The 22,184-nt window shown below is 36.5% G+C and overlaps 1 protein-coding gene across 3 annotated transcripts in view; it reads right to left on the reverse strand.

Moving 5' to 3' along the window:
• Positions 1 to 22,184, reverse strand: part of unc13ba (unc-13 homolog Ba (C. elegans)) — a 103,244-nt gene that overhangs the window by 28,893 nt on the left and 52,167 nt on the right. For 2 of the 3 annotated variants that reach the window (XM_089130511.1, XM_039659959.2), the window contains exons 2-14: positions 14,990 to 17,431; positions 14,299 to 14,321; positions 13,271 to 13,314; positions 13,098 to 13,173; positions 11,321 to 11,395; positions 9,925 to 10,144; positions 8,333 to 8,560; positions 7,806 to 7,947; positions 6,872 to 7,041; positions 5,336 to 5,451; positions 2,516 to 2,679; positions 1,951 to 2,101; positions 1,176 to 1,244 (exon numbers count right to left, since the gene is read on the reverse strand). In XM_089130511.1, the coding sequence (XP_088986637.1) occupies positions 1,176 to 1,244; positions 1,951 to 2,101; positions 2,516 to 2,679; positions 5,336 to 5,451; positions 6,872 to 7,041; positions 7,806 to 7,947; positions 8,333 to 8,560; positions 9,925 to 10,144; positions 11,321 to 11,395; positions 13,098 to 13,173; positions 13,271 to 13,314; positions 14,299 to 14,321; positions 14,990 to 17,366 (3,855 nt within the window). In that variant the 5' untranslated portion in view covers positions 17,367 to 17,431. The remainder of the gene's footprint in view (positions 1 to 1,175; positions 1,245 to 1,950; positions 2,102 to 2,515; positions 2,680 to 5,335; positions 5,452 to 6,871; positions 7,042 to 7,805; positions 7,948 to 8,332; positions 8,561 to 9,924; positions 10,145 to 11,320; positions 11,396 to 13,097; positions 13,174 to 13,270; positions 13,315 to 14,298; positions 14,322 to 14,989; positions 17,432 to 22,184) is intronic. The other variant, XM_089130512.1, reaches the window with a different exon arrangement.

A 22,184-nucleotide genomic window follows, 5' to 3' on the forward strand; every position in this document is an offset into this window, starting at 1 on the left:
TTTCTACTTGATCTTATACGCTGCGTTCGACACTATAGATCATAAAATACTCTTGGATCGACTACAAAACTACACTGGTGTTCAGGGACAGGCATTAAGCTGGTTTAGATCGTACCTATTATCAGACCATTACCATTTTGTATTTTCTATGTACACTTCAGAAATGCACTTTCTGTAAAGCAGCTTTAAAACAATATGTATTGTGAAAAGCACTATACAAATACATTTGAATTGAATTTGGTCTGTTTAAAATGGGGAAGACAACGTCAGTAGACTATGGAGTGCCGCAGGGATCGGTGTTAGGCCCTCTGCTATTTTCAATATGCCACTTGGTAATTTTATAAGAAAACATAGAATTAATTTCCACTGTTATGCTGATGAAACTCAATTATATATTTCATCACAACCAGATGAAAACACTAACTCATCTAAATTGACAGAGTGTCTTAAAGATATAAAATGCTGGATGATGTGTAATTTCCAGCTATTAAATTCAGATAAAACTGGGGTATTACTTATTGGTCCAAAAAACTACCCACAAAACCTCTAAACATTAATTAAGAAGCATGTCCTGTTACTTTATCCACTACAGTAAAAGACCTGGGTGTTACACTAAAACCCCAACGTGTCTTTCGAAAATCATATTTCATATGTTACAAGAACAGCCTTTTGTTCTCGTAACATGCTATATGTTTCTGACGCAGAAAAGAAGTTCATCCATTCATGACCTCGAGACTAGATTACTGTAATGCTTTATTAGCCGGTTGTCCTGCATCCTCAATAAACAAGCTACAGTTAGTGCAAAATGCATATGCTAGAGTTCTTACTAGGTCAAGAAAATATGATCATATAACACCAACTTTACCATCTCTACACTGGTTACCTATTAAGTTCCGTTTAAATTACAAAGTATTACTTACTGACCTTTAAAGCGCTTTAAAGGTCAGTAGTAATACTTTGTAATTGTCTTTGTAAATGGTCTAGCACCTGTGTATTTAATGGACCCTACAATCCATCACGTTATTTAAGATGACTAAATTCAAAGCTTCTGGTCATTTCTGGGATATCTAAGTCCACTAAAGGCAAGCAGTAATTTGTTTTACACTACACCATGCTAGGCTGCATCCATTGTCCCTGTAGATTAGGCTAAATTAGTGTACATAATGAATACTTACTCTGTATGTTGACAGGTCAATACGGAGAGAGTTATGAAGCTGATCCAGCAGTCTAACAAACCGATCTTTCTGCATTAACAAAGAGAAAGATGACTCAATGGTAAAAGAATTAAACAAACAAAAAAAAATGTTTCTTTCTTTCTGTATTTGGTAATGTATTTAGTAATAGAGTCAGAGCAAAAATTAAATTTCCAAAGACCCACAAGGTACGTTTCTGTACGCATCTCCTTCAGAATGAATCTAGACATTGATCCAAGGATATAGAGTGTGTACAAAGACACACGCACACACAAACAAAGACAGTCCAAGCACACCAGAGATAGGGCTTTGAAAAAACCCCGTCTCATGGCAAACCTGAATAGGAATCAAAGGGTCAGGGATGCTGACAATATTTCAGTTATTCACTATGTTGTATCTTTTCAAAAATCCCTTTATCAGCAAGATTCGTTCTGCAGAAAGGTCCGGTACAAGAAAACAAGTAAAGGGATTTTAGCTGTGCACAAATTTAAGTAGATGCATTCATGGTTTGTTAGAGTCAGCATCTTCAGAATATACTCTCAGTGGGTTTGAGATAAAAGGTTTTATGTGACTCTGATTATAGTCACCACCTCTCTGTAATCAAATGTATATGCTTTTAATGCTACATAGATAGTTTTTATGTCACATTTTACTGAGCATAGGCTCATGAATGAACAGAGGTAATAAGCAACCTCTGTCCTTACAGCTTATAGTGGTGGGGCCATATTGGCTGTGTGCGATGCCGAGATAGCATTACCCCAAAGTTGGAGGCATTGAATCGGTCACAGGCGGAGACGTTGGTCACTGAGGTGGGGTGAGCGTAGAATGCGTTGATGTTGGCCAGGAGCGTGCTCATAACCGCAGGGACACCAGACAGCATGTATTTTAAGGACAGACATGCAAACTGCCTACAGGTGGAGAGACACAGACACCCAGTAAAAAACTGAGAATGCTTTCTACAACAGTTACTGTATGTAATAACAGTAAATGTCACTTTTATAATAATATATAATACGAATTTTCCTTTATTAATTATCAGTATGGACTTGTCATCTCAAACAATAAGTAAGTTCTTTCATTGTGATTCACTGCTTTTCACCAAAACAAGTCTCTCAACTGAATAAACAAAAGACTCATTAATATTCTGTTTGGAATATCAATGTGCACAACTAAACCCAAATATTCAGTCCATTTAAATACCCAATTAGGACTTATTATTGATGGGCATTGATGCGATTACAGAACGCTACCAGCAGACATTTCCTGTCATCAGCAAAGGACCTATAGCTGTCAGAATACACAGAAAACACTCCATGGCTTACGTCATGGCCTGATAGATGGATTCTATCCCATAGCGCATGGCAAACTCATCTACAATATCTTGAGCAATCTCATCAAAGTAGATCTTCCAGGCATCATCTCCACGTGCCACGGGCAACTTCACCACACCCTGCCCTTCAACGTCTGTCACAAAGTGAAAGATATTCTACAAAAAAAAAGAGAGATGGAGAGTGTTTCGCTATAGAAATTATTTTCTGTTTGTTGGGTATAAATACAGTATATTAGAGATTAAATATGTACCATTCAGAAGTTCGGGTTAGTAGGATTATAATATATAAAAACAAAAATCTGGCTGCATTTATTTGATTAAAAATACAGTAAAAACAGTAATATTGTGTAATCATTTAAAATAGGTGAGTGTGTGTGTGTGTGTGCGTGTATGTATAAATATATATGTGTGTGTGTTTGTGTTTGTGTGTGTGTGTGTGTAATTATATATACACTGACGTTCAAAAGTTTGGGATCGGTGATCAAAAAATCCTGAAAGAAATTTGTACATAACCGTATTCAACATTGATAATAATAATAAATGTTTCTTGAGAAGCAAATAATCATAATAGAATTATTTCTGAAGCATCATGTCACACTGAAGACTGGAATAATGTTTTGCATCACAGGAATAAATTACATTTTAAAATATATATATATTTTTTAAATATATTCAAACAGTTCTATTTTGTAATAATTCTGATAATATTAAATTGTAATAATATTTCACAATATTACAGTTTTTGTATTTTTGATCAAATAAATGCAGCCTTGGTGAGCATACTTCCTTGAAAAAATGTATATATATATATGAAGAGCTCTTTTCCAAAACACGATAAACGCCATTTTTAAAAAAAATGAGTTTGTCGTGTCATTCTGCTGTGGACAGAACCCTTTCACTGCTCTATCAACGTTTCATGCCGAATCGCTATATTTCCTTGTTTAAAATGTACTGCAAGATAGAGTTTCTTTCCAAACCACGATAAGCGCCAGCCCTGTTTTTAGCCTAAACACGATAAATCCTCAAATTCAATGAGCGCTCTACACAATCCAGCACGGCGGCACTCTGAACAGAGGTTTATTATGTTCATTCATTCCTCAAAATGAGTCCTAGTTTTCTAGTCGACTAGTAGTAGATCATTTAAGCCATTTGTATTATCAGTAATCACATATATTGATTTAATTAAATGGGAGAGAAACCATATGAGCGTTTTTAATTGCATATTCCGCATCTCAACGTATGCATAAAGCTTGCCACAAAGAACCGGCAAAAGTAATGATTATGCATGAAACATTTGAATTGTTTATTAATAAACTAGTGTTTTCTGTCAGTGTCAGCAACAAAGATAAAGTTGATGATGCTTACTCGCCATCTTCGCAGTGAACGCGCATAGAGAAACGCATACTTCGAATTAGCCTACATACGCAGAGAGTTGCCAATTTATTTTAGTTTTTAATTGTTTTGTTTAAAAGTAGATATTTAAAGCTTTCTGTAGCTTAGTTCTCAGGCCTGTGTGAGGCAAGCATCGCGGTGTTTCGGTTCATATTATGAGACGCGCTCCGGTTCACCTGCGCGCCTCTGTGTCCTGATTATATTGTCTGATATTTACTTCTAATGTATTAATCCAGTCAATTTGTCGATGAAACATTTATTAAAATGAAGATACAATTTATATGAAACGAAATTTACAAGCTTTCTACAAAACAAAACTTAATAAGTGGTCAAAATCATGTCTGACGCACTCCAAATATTTTCCGATATTGGGCAGCTTTTGAATTTTGATCCTATCTTACTCATCTCATGCGGTTCCCTTTTCATAGCCTACTCAACATAGATGAAATAATAAAAATAAGTAATGTAATATTATTAAAAACAAATGTGAAATGTTTATTTTGTTTTTTTGTTTTTTTTTAACTTATATTTAAGCGTCATGCTGCTCCGCTTTGCTCACATGTTATGTAGCCTGTGTGTGTGTGTGCATGTGCTGGAGGGGTGCCCATCCCTTTTTTGAATATCTTATCATATATTGATCATTTTTAATAATTCGTTTTTTTCATGCATATGTTGAAATTGGTATTAATAATTTGTTTTTTTCATGCATATGTTGAAATTTGTACTATTTGTTTGAGGTTTATTTCGATTTATAGCGTTTTGGAAAAAAATAAAATTAACTTTTAAATTATCATTAACAATATTGTTGTTTGATTTAATAATTATTGTTCAAAATGTTCAGACTGAACCAATAAAACATTTAAACAGGATAATTTGAATATTCACAAAATGTGTGGGTCTAGGTAAAAAATGTAGTTTTCCTGAAAACTATTGAAATGGATTTATAGCGTTTTGGAAAAGAGCTCTTCATATGTATATATATATACCGATCCCAAATTTTTGAACAGCAGTGTATGTAATTTATTCCGGTGATGGAATTTGCCATAAGACATTACTTCAGTGTCACATGATCATTCTAAAACATACATCTAATATGCCGATTTGGTGCCGAAGAATCATTTCTTATTATTATCACTGTAAAAAACAGGTTGCTTTTAATTTTTGTGGAAATCATGATACATTTTGTTCTGGGATTCAGGATTTGTTTTAAATAGAAATGTTTTGTCTAAGTCTTTGTCAAGTCAAAGTTTGATTAATTTTAAGCATCCTTGTATTAATTTCTAAAAAAAATAATAATAATAAATATATATATATATATATATATATATATATATATATATATACACAACCCTGGGTTCTTAAACATTAGTGTAAACAGGTATTTGAAATTAAATTAAAAAAGATATTGTAAGTGTTTTACCTCGTGCAGACAGGTGTACTGAACATGATAAGGGGCCACTTTCTCTTCCCCTTTAATTTCCACACTTATTTGCAGTCTAATGGCCCCTGATACCGCTGACTTGTCTGTGCGTTTTTCTGCAGAAATCAGAGATTACACATGGCAATTACACATCTGATATGAAAGTTTCCCAACATCTGCTTCTAATGGAGACCCTTGGCCACAGCATAGTAGTAGATTTACATCCGGCAGTAACATTTAATCAATTTTATCATCAAGCGATAATAAACAGTTCTTTCAAATTTAAAGCCTTCAGATTTAAAGGGATACTCCACCCACAAATGAAACTTCTGTCATCATTTACTCACCGTCAAGTTGTTGCAACTCTGTATGAGTTTCTTTCTTCTGCTGAACACAAAGGAAGATATTTTGAAGAACGATTGGAACGAAACAGTTGTTTGGTACCATTGACTTCCATAGTAGAAACTCAGGTTTGAAACTACTTGAGGGTGAGTAAATGAAGACAGAATTTTCATTTTTGAGTGGAGTATCCCTTTAAGATTTAAAAATTAACACCCATCATTTTACCTTTTTTTCCCTACAATAAATATTTGACCAGAAACAATTTATTGGTGTAGGAAACCATTATGAACAGACTGGACATTTATGAAAATCACAACTGAAGAACAGCTTTCTCATTTCTGTAATATTATTATGCAAAGAGAGAAGAAGCCTTGTGGCCGTAGTAGTTAAACCACCTGACTGACTGTAAAATGTCCACCACCAAAGTTGGCCATATTAATCATACAAGTTTTCATGAATAGCTTAAAAGTAACATTTTGGCATATTTCATAGTAACGTTTTTAATCTTATATCTAAATTTATACAAATCACAACATTTGATAGTTTGATCTGCTCAGGCTTATTACAACATTAAAAATGAAGTAAGATATATATTATTACAGTTCATAGTTTTGGCATGGATCGTCTATGACCTGCACTGAAATCCCAACCCTTAAGAAGACCGATGGTTTAATTTCTGGTGTGACATAATGGAGCCAATCAGTTTTCAGTCCTAATCCCCCGAAGAAAATTAGCACCGTCTAGTCATTGGTTCCCTCTGAGAATTTCTAATGGGTTTTTCAGAATATCCGTTTTAGATTTATGAGGGGAAAAAATAAGGTCCTAATTAGCCTGAATTAAGCAACTTGGAAACAACTTAAAGCAACAAAAAAAAAGTACACAGAGCTTTCAAAATCCTGAAGATGTGGATTGTGATATGAGTGTATAATTTATGTTATAGAACAAAACATGAAATACCTTTTCCAGTAAATGTTAACTACTAAATCATGAAAACCCTTTTCCAGGAAATGTTAACTACTAAATCAAACTAACCAACTAAAACAACTAATAAAATCAAAAACAACTATTCAAAAACCCATTCAAAATTCCAGAGGGAACTCACAGTGAGACTTAGAACACACAAGTGCTACTTTCAAAACCCCAGAGAAAAGTATTTTTTTCAACATTAAAACACAAATAGACTGAGGAACTTACCAAGGTTATACCAGACGTCCATTTCTCCACTTAGGGTTCGGACCTCGATGATGCTCTGACCCAAAAAGTCATCAGATTCCCTTTTGAGACGCTGCTTCACGCGAGACTTTATATCATCATCCTCATCCCATACGCGCAGTTTAATGCGATCAGATGAATTGTGGCACTCACTGGGGAGGTGACAGAAAACAAATCACAATGGCTCTAAAAGAGATTTATTTTTATATTTGTATTGTATTGGTTCTAAAATTTTAATGACTTTTGCAAAGCCACAGAAATATACTATCTGCACATCTGTGATTTCAACAGTTAATAATTCAATATTTACAGAAGTTGCTAGAATTCTTAAAAACTGCAAACAGTCTTCATTTTAATGAACCAAAGACTATTACTTTTAGAATTGTTTATGGTCATTATAATAAGAAATTAATTCATTTAATAAGCTAAGTATTAGTTATTGCTTTTATAAATTGACACTTTATTAAATAATTATAAGGCACATATTAGAGTGGTTTTACCATTTTTGTCTAACAACAAAACCTGCTATTGTGGCTTATATATTATTCTGCTGCACTATACCATAGAATATTGGTGAATGCAATGCAGTGCTTTCTTCCCATACACATAACTTTTTTTTTTAAAGCAGTGTACAATATACTTTTAAAATCGGTCACATTTCACGTCGTCTCAGCTCTGCGAGAAGCTGTCTAAGTAAGAATTCCATTATAAATTACAAGTTTTGCCTTGACTGACTAACTAGCCTGTGGGAGATCACTTTAAAATCTTATATTAATATCTTATTTACTTACTTCTCTCCTAGACTACAAAAAGATAACATAGAGACCAATATATACACAAAACTGATTACATTGAAAAGAAATGATAACTAGAAATGATTCCAAAAGAACAAAGAGAAATATTGTACAAGACTCACAAGTTGAACGTCTCCTCCCACACAGGGTTAAGGTTACCGTAGATAGTTTTGGTTCTCTTTTTAGTCTTTCCAACCTGAACGGTCACATACGGATCACTGGAACCAGTTCTGTCTTTAGCCTGCAGGCCCTGAGCACTCACCACTGGAAAAAAACACATGAACACACACAATCTGAACAATCCGTAAAAATATATAAATTTCAATGCAGGCATAGGACATTATTTAGCAATAGAAATCTGCATTTACACAATTGTTCCTTAAAAGTATTGATCATTGAAAGGTGTCTACTTTAAATTTAAATTATTACATTATTAGCTAACTCTTTGTAAATTTTTGAAATACATAACTTGAACACAGTCACCTCTGATAATAGACCATTCTAAATTGTAATGTGGACAAGTATTTTCTGTAATGCTGCTTTGAAACAATATGTATTGTGAAAAGCGTTATGCAAATAATTGTGAATTGAATTCTCTAAACATGTCAATCAAAGCACAGAGCAATCCCAGCTGTCCCTGCTTCCGTACCCATGATGGAGATTTTGGCAGACCATTTTGATGTTCCGTCAAGCACAGTCTGTTTAATGGTCTTCATCTGCTGAGCATGGTTCAGTTTATTCATACTGAACACGAGCCGTATCATCTCAAAGATTTCAGGCTTGTTCCTCTCTCGGATCTTCATGCGGTCCTTCATGGCTGATATGATATGCTGGGTTCTGTCCTCTGCTCCCGTTTTGGAGCTCTTCTCAGCAGCTCCTAGCAATTGTAGAGATGCATTTATAATTTAACTGAAATTTAAACATAATAAAAGAGGGAACACAAACACGTCAAATATACTGCACTATTAATAGTGAAAACGTTTCTATTGTGTATATTCATTGCAAATTGTATTAACATTAAAGAGATAATTCACTTTGAAATTAATTTTTGATATGTTTTCGCTTACTTCAAGGGCATCCAAGATGTAGGTGTCTTTGTTCACACAGTATTTTTAATTTTGATATTTTTAGGTCAAACCGTTCTTGTCTGTCAGTCATATAATGGAGGTATATGGGGTCCACCTCAAAGAGCATGCACAGAGAAGTCCAGATTAAACATGATTTAATTACTTGTAAATGTAAGTACACATTGATGGCCTAAGACACGAAATGAGCGGTTTGAGTGAGAAAACGAACGGTATTTATATCGTTTTTACCTCTTGTAAACACAGCCACGTCCAAGTGATCTAAAGCCATGGGCGCTTCGGTCTGTGCAAGCGCCGGAAGTAATCTCTTGCGCGGTAGATTTGCATGGTAGATTTACAAAAAAAAAAAAAAAAAAAAAAAAATCAACGTTGTCCGTTGATATATCGAAATCGTCTTCCGTTGCAATTTCCTGTATATCTAAAAATGTTTAGATCTTCACAGTGAAGGGTAACATTTCTCTGAGTAAACAATGAGTGACGTACACGCAAGAGAGATCTCTTCCGGGCTTTCCGGCGCTTGCGGAGACCGAAGCGCCCTCACCCTCAGATCACTTGGACGTGGCTGTGGTTACACAAGGTAAAAACTATATAAATACTGTTCGTTTTCTCACACAAAACGCTCGTTTCGTGTCTTAGGCCAACAATGTGTACTTACATTTACAAGTCATTAAATCATGTTTAATCTGGACTTCTCTCTGCATGCTCTTTGAGGTGGACCCCATATACCTGCATTATATGACTGACAGACAAGAACGGTTTGACCTAAAAATATCAAAATTGAAAATACTGTGGAAAAAAAGACATCTACATCTGGGATGCCCTTGAAGTAAGCTAAAACATATCAAAAATTAATTTCAAAGTGAACTATCTTTTTAAAGGAAAAGTGACATTTAAAAGTTAAAAGTCGTTTTCGTATATTTGAGCATTAGTGTTATTGTATAATCTTATCATATTTCTTACTCATTTTTACAAGCTTTCTGCTCAATTGGTTGGTTACTTTTATTAAAAAGCATCCATCAAAGGCACAGATGTAACATTCATAAGGAATAGTGCAAAGAAATAATACGAATGCATAAACTACTAGCCGTAATGAACATTTAAGTAGTTTTTTTGTTGTTGTTGTTGCTTGCTTTTCTGTATTTGGTTAGTGACTCACTCTGCAAACAGTCTGCGTTGAGAAGCTCCTGGCATTTTTCGTGGCATTTGACTCCGCACTCTGAGCAGCGCATGCCCTGCCGCGCGATACCCCACAACAAACCCTCACACTCATAACAGTAGGTGGGCGTGGTGGCGGTCCACACTTCAAAGTTATGGGGTGTCGTGCAAGAAATAGGGTAAATCAGAGCCTGGAGGGTCTTCTTGTACACATGATTCTTCTACAGAGAGAGAGAAAAATTGAAAATTTCATGATGATGACATTTCAAAACAAAGCCCAGCTCAAATGTAGGATGTGTTGAAATGAAAAGACAGGAAGCTGTTACGAATGGTTCAAACTGAAAATGGGGAAATAAGGAAAAATAGCAGGTAAGTGTAAGAGCCAAAGATATGCTTTATAAATATGGGTGTAGGTGTAGTTATGGAAGTGGGCAGACAGGTGTCAAAGTGATGACCAACTGAGAGCCACATCACATATCTTTCTCTGCATAAGGTGTAGGTGTACACCCACACAAACATTCATCAATTCGAAGCATCTGAAGGGTAACTTTAAATTTTGATATAAGACTAGAAAAATTGAAACTAGAAACAAAAACTAGAGCATTTCAATTCTGTCAACAATTACTTCGTTATCATAATGACCCTTGTGTCATTCATAACCACACAATGCCATACAATGAAAGTGAAAGGGGACAGATGCTGTCAAGCTCTATTAAATGGCATAAAAAGAGAAAAACCATGAATGTGGTACAGTAGTTCTACTTCTGAAAGACTACAAGTCTGCTGAAGATTATATTTATTTTAATTCTTTATTTCTTAATTCCATATCAGCACCAAAGAAATCCCCCCAAAAAAATCTGCTGGGAACTTTTAAAGACACATGCTACAAATTAAATAATTATTTACGGAAAATATTTGTCAACTCATTACATTGTTATTAGTTATGAAATATGTGCATGATATTGATCATAGATGGTGTGAATCATGTCTTTTCAATGAATACTGACATACATTTCTGTTTTTTTCTTTTTGCTATTTCTTTAAAGTCAGCATGACATGAAAATTCACCCTTTCTATTTTCTAAATACTTGTTATTTGACTTCCCTCTAGTTTTGTAAAAAAGGACCGTTGCATTCATTTAGTCAGCTTAAACCCCGCCCCTTTCTCACAATCTAATTCAAGCTTTCAATTAGATCTATGCCATCCAATCAACAATCAATGGATGGATAGAAGTAGAACACTTTTTTTTTTTACTTAGATGTACGTCACACAATACCAAAGAAAAGATATGTCACTACTTCCGTATCATTGCAACTTAGACAATTGGGTTGAAAGAAGCAATTTTAAAAAGAGAGAAGCAGATGGATGACTGATGTTTGTGTATTTGCAAGTCTTACCAGTTCTTCATCCTTCACTGAAGAGCGCGCAGATAATGCACGTGAGATCCCAGCTTTCCTGGACTGTACCAGAGACTGAGAGAAGGGAACAATGGTTGAATATGAATTATACCATTATGGGTCTGTGACTTTATTTGTGATTCCCTAATGGGTTTAGCAACATTTTCTGTAATTTTTACACCTGCTAAATGTTCATGCCTGTACATACATACTACCTGACTTTTAATAGGCTAAACACCATTTACCCATTAATGGCACCGTATCTATTTAAAAAAGCTTTTAGCATTTCATTTCTAACCTCTTAAAACATGCTGAAAAAATATCAACGATTGTTTCATAGTTAAAGGCAGACAAATGCTCCAAAGATTGATTTTCCATAGGAACAGAGATAAGAGCACAATTTAGCCTCTCATAGCTAATGACAAAGATTCAACACAAGCAAATGGTTGGCTTTATATTTTCCCTGGCCATCAATTGCTCAGCTAGTCAACCGTGAGTGGTACAGGGTGAGTGAGGGGGCTGGCAGGTCAAAGCTGAGGTTTAGTCATTTAAAAAGGCTTGAAAGCTAAATACCAGGATCGATACTAAATTGCCATGCCATGTCCAGTTGCATTGTCATAAAAACTAAACAAAAAAAATATCATTATTTTAGCATTATTTATAAAATTCTATTTATCATCTGTCTGGAGCAAGTAAATTGTAATCAGAATCAATTATTCCAGAGTTGTGCAATAACCTTTGTTTATATTCATCTTAATCACCCTTTACATAAAAGAAGCCTTCGTTGCCATGAAAACTGTGTGCAAGTCAAAAGCTTCAGATCAAGCCTGTTTTTATTTTGCATTTCTTCTTTTTTGTCCCCTCTGCAGTCTGAATCGGTGTGGGTTTCGATTTTATAGTGTAGCAACAAAGACTGATTGATGAAAGTCCCCAGTTTCTGACTCACAGACATGTCAGTGAACTGGAGAAGACAAACTCTTCAAATACTCCTCAAGTCAACAGTATGCACACTCGCCTGGTTTTTAATGCACCAGTCGCATATGATGTCCCTCTTCAAGGGTGAAGAGAAGACATTCAATTACAAGTTTACATAGACACATGTACATGGACGCCAAAATTATAATCAAAAACAGACCACTTGTAATATCAACCCTTCTGAGGCAGGATGTCATGTGCTCATGCATTGGTGATATAGTATACTGCTCATTTCAATCACGAGTTGAGATGGTAAATCAAATGTGATGGCATCGCAGACTGAAAATGAGCATAGAACAATTTTTTGACAGTCTGAGGTTTAACATTATATTTTTTCGCCTTGTGAAATGCATAAAACACTTTCGCCTTCAGTGTGGACAGACAAATTGCTGGTCACTGGAATCACAACATGTTTGACTAGGACGCAATCTTATAGCTAAAATAACATAATACACCTAAAATGTTGTAAATATATGCCTGACTGTTGTTTTTAAGTCTGCTTTGAGTAAAAGCTGAAACATGTAAACCTTGAATTGTGAAGCATTCTCTAATAGAAAAGGTGTACTTACCATTGCCTGGTAGTGAAGGAAAGCATTAAGAAAATGCAAAAAGAAGATCAGAATTCACTTAACATTTTAGGTTAGGTTAGATAAGATATATTAAAATAATAAAAGAGTTAGATTACAATAAGTCAACTCTGCATATACCCAATATATATAGAAAAATTACTAACAATTGTAGCAAAATGTTGGGTGTATGGGTGGAGCTGTGGAAAATGAACAATAGAAATTACATCACTCACCACTTCGCTAACCAAGGGGATAGGCTTTCTCTTCCTAAGGTCAGGCATGCTGTCAATGCCAAATATTCCACCTCCCCTGAAAATAAAAAATATGGATATTCCAGTAAAAATTGGTGAACAGCTAAACAACAACATGGTTCGAACAGTGAAAGAAAATGAGCAAGAGTTCATACCCAGGTTTGGCCCATGGATGTTTGTTATGGTCTCCATTGATATTCTAAAAGGTTGATCACATTATCATGTATTAAAACAAATATAAAATATTAAAGCTTCACATATAGGCAACAAAAACAGCACATGGAAAACAGGGTGAAAAGGGAATAGTGAATGCCCTGCTGTTTGGTTGATTGAATTTCACCACTATATTCATGACTATCAGAATTTTACAGTCATTTGAAAATTTCTAGTCAAGACAGGACGAGACAATCTCTAAAGCACATTTCCTGTCAGAAAATTACAATACTGTATATCTAACACAGAGAAAAGTACTTTTGCTTTTGATGCAAGATAAATACAGAAAGATGCAGACTTATCTTGAAAATAAAAATGAAAAACAATCATACCAAAATTAATAACATGAATTAAATGAATAAAATAAATTACATTTTTTATAACAATTAAATAATTTAATTATTATTAAATTATAATACCCCTGTGCTATAAAAAAAAAATCTAAAAACCATTATCTCAACTCTTTCTCAACATTTGTCAAAAGACTACATTTCTTCCTCAAAAATACCAATAATTGTTGATATAGTTGCAACAGAATCATTCAATTCCTAACACAAACCCATCCCAGATGCCAAACCCCTCCAAACAAAAGGGTTGATGGAAGAAAACCATTGCTATAAAACTCTGACTCAGCAACTCTAGGAATAGGCCTTAAATGTATCTGCCATCACAGTTTCTATTTTATATGGTATAACCGGGAGTGATACTTTAATGAGCTACAATCAATAACACAGTCTGAAAATGTGTGTCTGTAATTGTGTTTACAATGCAGCATAGCTTACAATAGAGAACAAGGCCTGATTTAAACAAAATAATAAAAAAAACAGACAAGTAATTTAACACAATGCGGTAAATAAACAAATTAGTCCATTATCACCATATTTTAAAGACCTTTAAACCACATTATTTATCTTTAGCACAGCGAACATAAAACATCAAGATACTTTTTAAACAATGTGAAAGATATAACCTGATCTTCATCCTGGCTTCCATCTGAAAATAACAACAAATAGCACATCAAGCTGTCACATAATTGTTAGCCAGAACCAGACATATATTAGAAAGCATATAAACTTCTTGTCCAAGAACATATTTATATCTGCGGACAGGGATCTTAATAACCTTGTTTAAAAAATATGGACCGGGAATATGAACTGCAGAACTGTGGTGATTTTGCAATGGATCTAGACAGTTCATGAAAGTTTCATTGAGAAGTTTTATTCATTTATAACAGCTCCTAAATTTTCCATGCACTCTGCTTTAATGTCAGATCTGTTTTCACTTCAGTTCAATGAGTGTACTGTATTTAGTTTGTTTGAGCCTGGGGAACAAGACTAATGTAACACCCAGAAGGGCGCTTGCAAATATATCTGCAGAAAAGGACCACTGGCTACAAGAGTCAGCAGTTTCTGATATTTTACAAGGGGGGGTGGGGGGGGGATGTGAAGAGTAGCATTTAAATATTGCACACTATCTGTGAGACCTGTTTTATGTGCACAGCCATGGTCATCAGAATTATTTACTTTCCATTTCTGACAAGGAATTTTATGAGAGAGTTCACAGAAACCACTAACACTACAAATTTTAAACTTTAGCCAGAAACTTATAACAAATCCCAATAAAACAGAACAATGAATGTGAAGCAAAGGGCCTCAATATACCTGGGTTCAAATCATCTTCAGAAAATGCTGACATGGACACTATACTGAGTTGTCTTCTGGACTCTCTCTTCTCCCTCAGAATCTGCTGGAAAGTCCTGAGGCACTTCAGACGGCGTGCATCCCGCTGACTAAGCTCTGCTTCGCTACCTCCTTCTGTGAAGGACTCCGTGGGAGGCTTGGTTTCCCCCATTAGTGTTCTTTGCCCCTCCTCAACTGCTAGTTCCTCTGGGGAAAAGGAGTCTTGGATAATGTCTGTAGAGAAGCTTTGTGTTAAATGAGCACTGGTTTGATGTCCATATGTAGCATCTGATGCATTACTGGTGGATGAGTCCAACCCTGGAGAATTTGGATGAACTGAATCTTCAATATTATGCTGGTGAGGAGGTGATTCAGGTTTTGCTTTGGTGGGGATGCATTGAGGTATCTCGGCGAACCCTTTCTCAGTACTGACGGCTTGAGGCCACTCTGAATAGTTGGTTTCTGTTTGTGGAGTCCCCATCTCTATATGAGGCATCTCTAAATTTGGTGTTCCAATCACCATCATTCCTTGTTGCTTCCCACACAGAGGGATCGGTGAATGGACTTCAATCTTTTCTCCTGGCAAAGTAGCACTAGTTCCATCCTTCTTCTTCAGAGCTCCACGTAAGGCAGTTTTGAAGTCAAGAACTGCTCTGCCAAACTTTTTTACATTTAATGTCACATTACTGTCATCAGCAGAGTCAGGCTTCCAATCAGGGACATTTTGGTTACATAATGACGTATACTCATTTAGAAGGCCCCTGGATGGCTCAACAAACACACTTTCTATGGACTCACTTTTTAATGGAAGCTTTACAAGGCAATTTTCAGAAGAAGATACATGATGAATGTCTTTCTGATACACAGAACACTGAGGACATTCACCATCTCCTTTGCAATTATGGGAGACCAAACCAGGTTCTTCATGGAGCATTTCTGCATCATACTGCTTCCAATCCTCTCTACTGCACGTTCTAGCAGGAGAGTTGTAGTGTCTATCAGATACTATGGATATTTGATCTGAGGTGCCCATTGTACAAGTTTTTACAGCTCTTGATTGGTCCCAGCGGTTTACCTCACCTGTGCAGCACTCTGCCTCTTCCAAACTGCTTTGTCTGGAGCAAGAATCATCTTCGGTCAATCCAATCTCTCCACTCCCACTGCGTTTTAAAGCCACTGGGTTCCAGGACTGGCATTCACACCCTGTATTGCCCTGTCCAGAGGTGGGTTTTTCTGGATCAGACTCGGACTTGGAACTCTGACCCGAAGATGGAGAACTGGTGCTTGGACAGTCCTGTCCATCCTGGCGCTCAAGGAAACCAAAGCTAAGCTTCCTTCTCCATGCATATTGAGATACATCTGACCTTTGATCAGATGCATTGTGGTTTGAAGCCTTGGCACCAGTGAAAGTGGATTGCTGTGGTACCTCTTTGTGTTTCCCATCAAAAACTTGATATTGCGGGGGTATATCACCACAGCTACTTGAGGATTCAACAGCGTAAGGCTTATTGTAGCCTATACTAACAGTTTTATTTGATTTGTGATGGTGGGAGGGACCGTCAGTGCCACCCATTGTGCCTGGCCAAGTCTCCACACCAGATTTCTTTCCAGACCGCATGCATTCAATCTCCATTAAAACGGCATCTACACAGCTAGATACCTCTTCAACAGAACCACGAACAGATGACAAGTACTCCCTCAAGTCTGAAATCTCCTCTTGTATTTTGTTGATCCCTTGCAATTCCTTTAGTATGTGCTCAACTATAGGACTCGATTCTTCCTCCTGATGGTCCTCATTATTCCCCTTCACAACTTCATCCTGCACTGTCATATTAAACCTGCACAGGAGAGTGTCTGTCTGTCTTTTAGGCTCACCATCAAGTGTCCTACCAGATGAAAACTCAGTCCCATTTAGATCTTGCGACATTTGGCTTTGAACCACTGCCAAATTACTGTTGTGCTGCAAAGTGCAAGGAATCCTGATGCCTCCTTCTCGATTAAGTACCACTTCCCCTACGCAAGGTGCCTCAGAAACTTCTCCCAGCCCATGTCCATTTGGCACCTGAGGCGAGCAGCAGTCCTCTACCGAAGCTAATCCTCTCCCGTAGTAGTTCTGCAACTTTTCAACATCATCTTCACCCTCTTCATCTTCTTCTTCAATTCCAGCATAGTAAAGACCAGAAGGCTGGACAGTATGATCTGTAGACCCCTGCAAGAAACGATTAATTTTCCCACGCAACACCAGAGCAACTCTGGGATTAGGCTGCCTCCTCTTTGGCACTGAATTTTTTTTTTTGGGCCGGGGATACTGAGGGACGCCCGTGCCATCCTGTCTATTGCAGCGATTGCGAGAGAACATCGCTTCCCCTCCCTTCTTCTGTGCTGTGGAGCTGAATCACATTACTCAGGCTTGAAATACAGCATCTGATGATACAAGTGAGAGATTGTCAATCAATTTAAGCAGGACTTGGTTCAAGACTAAGGGGGAAAAGGACATTTAAAGAATCAAACCAGTGCAAATTTATCAATTCGGTTAAGAAAAGCAAATGATTGTTTATACATTTGATACTTTGTCTTAAGTTTAATTCATAGTTCATTTCCTCCCTTGTCAAAGTTGTCATGGATTTGCAACACCACAAAGTAATCCCAAAATTCAATAGTTCAGAGAATTTACCATCTGCATATCCATTATGGGTCTCCTAAAGCTGTCTCAGACCACAGTTTGATCAATAGCAGCACACAATGAATCTGTCCAATCATCAATTTTCACATTTTCTGGTGCAAATACCAAATATAGACACCAAATACAGACACCAAAGTGTATTTAAAATGTGTGGAAATGTGACAGTAATAATTATTACTTAAGTATTAAGTATTATTATCCCAAAGTGATGTATTATGTCAAATTGGTGCGGCTAGCATATTCCACCTAGAAACACGCCTGAAAACTATCACTTTGTTCTTCATTCCTTGAGAACAAAAATCTACACACACAGACACACACTCACCTATCTTTTGAAGAAAATCAGTGAAGTATATAATACATAAATAAAGGTGAAAGGAAATAAAGTAACATAACCCCTGCATTCTATCAATAATATACCATGGCTGAAAATGCAACAGTCTCTTTTTAAATTAAACTAAACACCTGCTAAGAATGATCCATGGCAACACAGAACTACATATTTTCATAAGGCTGTTTTTTTTTATATTACATTTTATGATATGCCATGTATAAGAGTAGTTAAACAGAATAGTTAAAGGACTGAAAACAATGTTTGGCTACAACAGGGTTGCATTCAAACCACACATGAATATTGACTTAGCTGATGGTCATCCTTAATGGATAATAATATATGAAACATGACAAAATAAAAAATAGCTACGAATACTTACAAAGATAAAATACAAAAACCTACAAAATTCACATTCTAGATCATTCCATTTAGTTTATTTCAGTATATAAAAATAACTGGAGTTTTATGAGAGCAGAAGAGGTATTCTTGCTCATCATCCCCTTGCGGAGAGTCAATTAAGCAGAGAAAATGTCACATGTTAACACTGAAACAGTAGCTATGGAAACCATTTGCTATACCTGAGTTCAGGTTCTCAGTATATACTGTAGATATTTGTCTCTATATAAAGATGGCAATTACCTGAATAAAACTACCTCCTCTGTTTACTCCTCTATATTTCTCTTTACTTTCCCATTATTACTGATATCAGCTCCCAAACATCAACTTAATGAGACAAGTTACACAGGCAATAAGGAACTGTAAAGAGACTCATGGATGGTAAGCTGGTATGACTCAAGTGAGAGTCAGTTATTCTCATATTATTTTGACACCCCTGCTCTGTGAGTTTGCAAGTGGTTTATTTTATAGTATTTGACAGACAGCAACTTAACTTCACATTCTCCCTCCACAAATAAATATACGGTCTGGTATGTATTACTGAGTTAGTGTTAGATTTAGGGATGGGGCCGATCCGATCCAGTATCGGTATCGGGACCGATACCAGCGTAATTCACGTATCGGATTTTTCCGATCCAACCTGCGGAGAAATACGATATTTATGATCCATGTCTGCGCTTTAACGTTGTCTGCTGAAATGACTACAAAAGGGATTCCCCGGGCATGCTAGTCTGCTAGCTGGCTGCAAACTGTGGAATGGATATTCTGAACGGAGGTGCAGCTCAATCATAGACTGTAAAAAAATAGGGCTCAATGAGACACACAGACCCCCACTCAGGAAATCCATTCCGCAGTTTGCCAGCTAGCAGGATAGGATTGAGCTACCAACATGTTCGCTGTGTGGAAATACTTCACACTGGAAACACCGCAGCAGAGCAAGACCGCAAAATGCAATGTTTGCAAAGCCGTATTAATTAAACTATTTGTCTTTGATGCATGTTTGCAATTCGCAGTCCAGAAGAGAAAGAGAGAGATCTCTCACGTCACGCAGTCCCACAGCACGCACAACACGACAGCCCTGCTTAATGAGTGACGACAGAGGAAACGTAGCCTGGTTATATCTATGATATTAGTCTGATTTCCAAAGATTAAAGAATATATTGAGGTAAAAAACCATTAAAAACAATAGCCGCATTCTGTCTAGCCAACTTTCTTCCCATCGCGGCGGTGCGCTGTCATTTCTCCCTAAAACTAAAACTTTAAGACAGAATCAGCACGATCTGTGATTGTTGTAAAATGCAGGCTCTGCTGTTGCTAAATTGCGGGACACTTTTAATAATAAAGAGAGCTATTAAAAGCACGAAATTTGCGCAAGAAATGCTGTTCCCAATGCGCGCGCGCTCCGAAACAGACCGCTACAAGACAAGCAAATTATAATCTGGGCTTCATATGCGCGTCTAAACGATCAAATGTAGCCTGCACAAGAAAAATGTCAAACCGACCGGCTTGGAGACTTAAACCGTTTATGTCTAAAATGAACGTAGTTATGGAAGTAGTTGGGAGAAAATATGGTGCATGAGTAGATATGAAATCTGAACTCGTTCTTAAAGGAGCAGCAGTATAAATGTGACGATTGCGACATTACTGAGAGTCAAACAACAAAAGGCAAAGAGAAAATCACTCACAGCTCTTGAATGAATTACTTCAGCTCTAATAAGCATAAATCTATCTATGGTAAGCTTTGCAGTGCTATTTTACTTTTGATTACTTTATTATAATTTTTTTTAGACCATACCTGAATAATGTTAGTAGACCTTCCTGAAATTAAAGCACTGTGTAGGCCTGTATAATGTGTATCTTTGTTTAATTGTCTATCTATTGTTTAATATACATATACTGACATACATACGCACATATCATCCTTGCCTGTAGAGAGGAGTTTATTTCAACATCATATAAAATCAACAATAATGATAAATAATATTAAAGCAAACACAGCTCTGGTATCGGAAAAGTATCGGTATCGGCCGATATCCAAAGTTGGGTATCGGGATCGGATCGGAAGTGAAAAAATGTGGATCGGTGCATCCCTAGTTAGATTGGAGTTTGAGGCTGAGAGAAGGTGTGATTAAACCACAGTGTTAGACAAGATGTTAAGAGTTTGATTTAAGGCAGAAGGGTTATATCATATATGATGCATACCCTAGTCTTTCTCCATCATGCTCACACTTGCCTAACTAGCAACAACTGGATGAGTTTTAAATAGCTAAACAATTTTATGTGCACATTTTGTTTACACAGTCTTCACTAGTATCCTTGCATGCCTCTCAGTCTCGCTTTTTAACCTTGCCCCTTCTTCTCGCTCTCACTCACTCTGTCTTTCCCTGGGCAATCAGGGGTGAGTGATTCACATAAGCACAGTGAGAAGCATGCTAAAGTAGCTTCATGAGATCACTGAAGTATAAGAGCTAAAGGTTACATCCTTCTGCGTGCATGTGCTTTCCCAAGATCTACAATGCATGCATTTTCTGTCAGCCTAAAAAATCTGAATACAGAACAGCTTCTTCATGACTGCAAGATTAATTGGAATATTAATTGGCAACGACCTTCCTCAGAGCTCACAGCTTTGCACACCACTTCTCACATCATCCATGTACAGTACTACATTTACAAGCAGAACAGAATAATTATCTGTAGGTATAGAACACAATGTGAGGACAGGCAAGGCTTTAATTAATGTTCCCTTTCATTGAGCTTTCAGTTCATATACAGTATAATATAGGGCATAGGCTATGTTTCTCTTTTGTCACAAGCACACACTGTGACCTTGCTACGTATATATTTATTCACTTAGCTGACGCTTTTATCCAAAGTGACTTACAATTGCTATATATGTCAGAGGTTGCACGCCTCTGGAGCAACTAGGGGTTAAGTGTCTTGCTCAGGGACACATTGGTTTCTCACAGTGGATTTGAACCTGGGTCTCTTACACCCAAGGCACGTGAACACGCACTCTCTACAGCACCCACACGCACAAGAGTAAAATCTATGAGACAGAATTTGATTTTCTCTTTAATGTTCCCTTCACACTAGTGGAAGTCCTCAAGACAGATCGTAAAAATATGACATGTTTATTAAAATATAAAACTAGCCTATACTGCAACAAGAAGCACTATAAGATGACTATCAACTATAGAGAATTGCTGTCCCCAATCTATTTCTCTATTTTTCACAATCATTTCATCAAGACAGTCAAGTGGAATGAGCAGACGTTCATTTATCAAAGTAAAAGTAATGGCACACAGTCAAGAGTGTCCATGGCAGATCTATTCTTTAATTCAAAGAATCAGCTATCTGGTTTCTATTAATCTTTATATTTTTTTTCCTACATGTCACTGCAAGAATTCAAAGCAAAAAGAGAAAAACACATTTTACAACAACAGGTTGGGTAGAGGAGAAGAACTTCTACCACAGCGATGCAATGTTATAATTTTTTTGTCCCGCCTTTGTTTATTCATCACAGGACATAAATAAAAGGAGCCTAGTATCAGCCACAGTGTGCACCCATGGGCTGTTCACAGTCTGTTTACATATTGCCTGATGCTTACTGCACAAAATGGTGCACACAACTGCAAGCTTTGATCTGATTAGTTTGCTTTATTCAACTTCCTGTTGACAAAAAGTGTTCATGATTTGCTGCTTTACATATCAGTCATAAAGTTTATGACGATGCTGTCAAAAGACAGCTCAAACTCAGAAGCTAA

Source organism: Pimephales promelas, chromosome 4 (assembly GCF_988280905.1).
Source record: "Pimephales promelas chromosome 4, fPimPro1.hap1.1, whole genome shotgun sequence".
Classification (NCBI taxonomy): domain Eukaryota; kingdom Metazoa; phylum Chordata; class Actinopteri; order Cypriniformes; family Leuciscidae; genus Pimephales; species Pimephales promelas.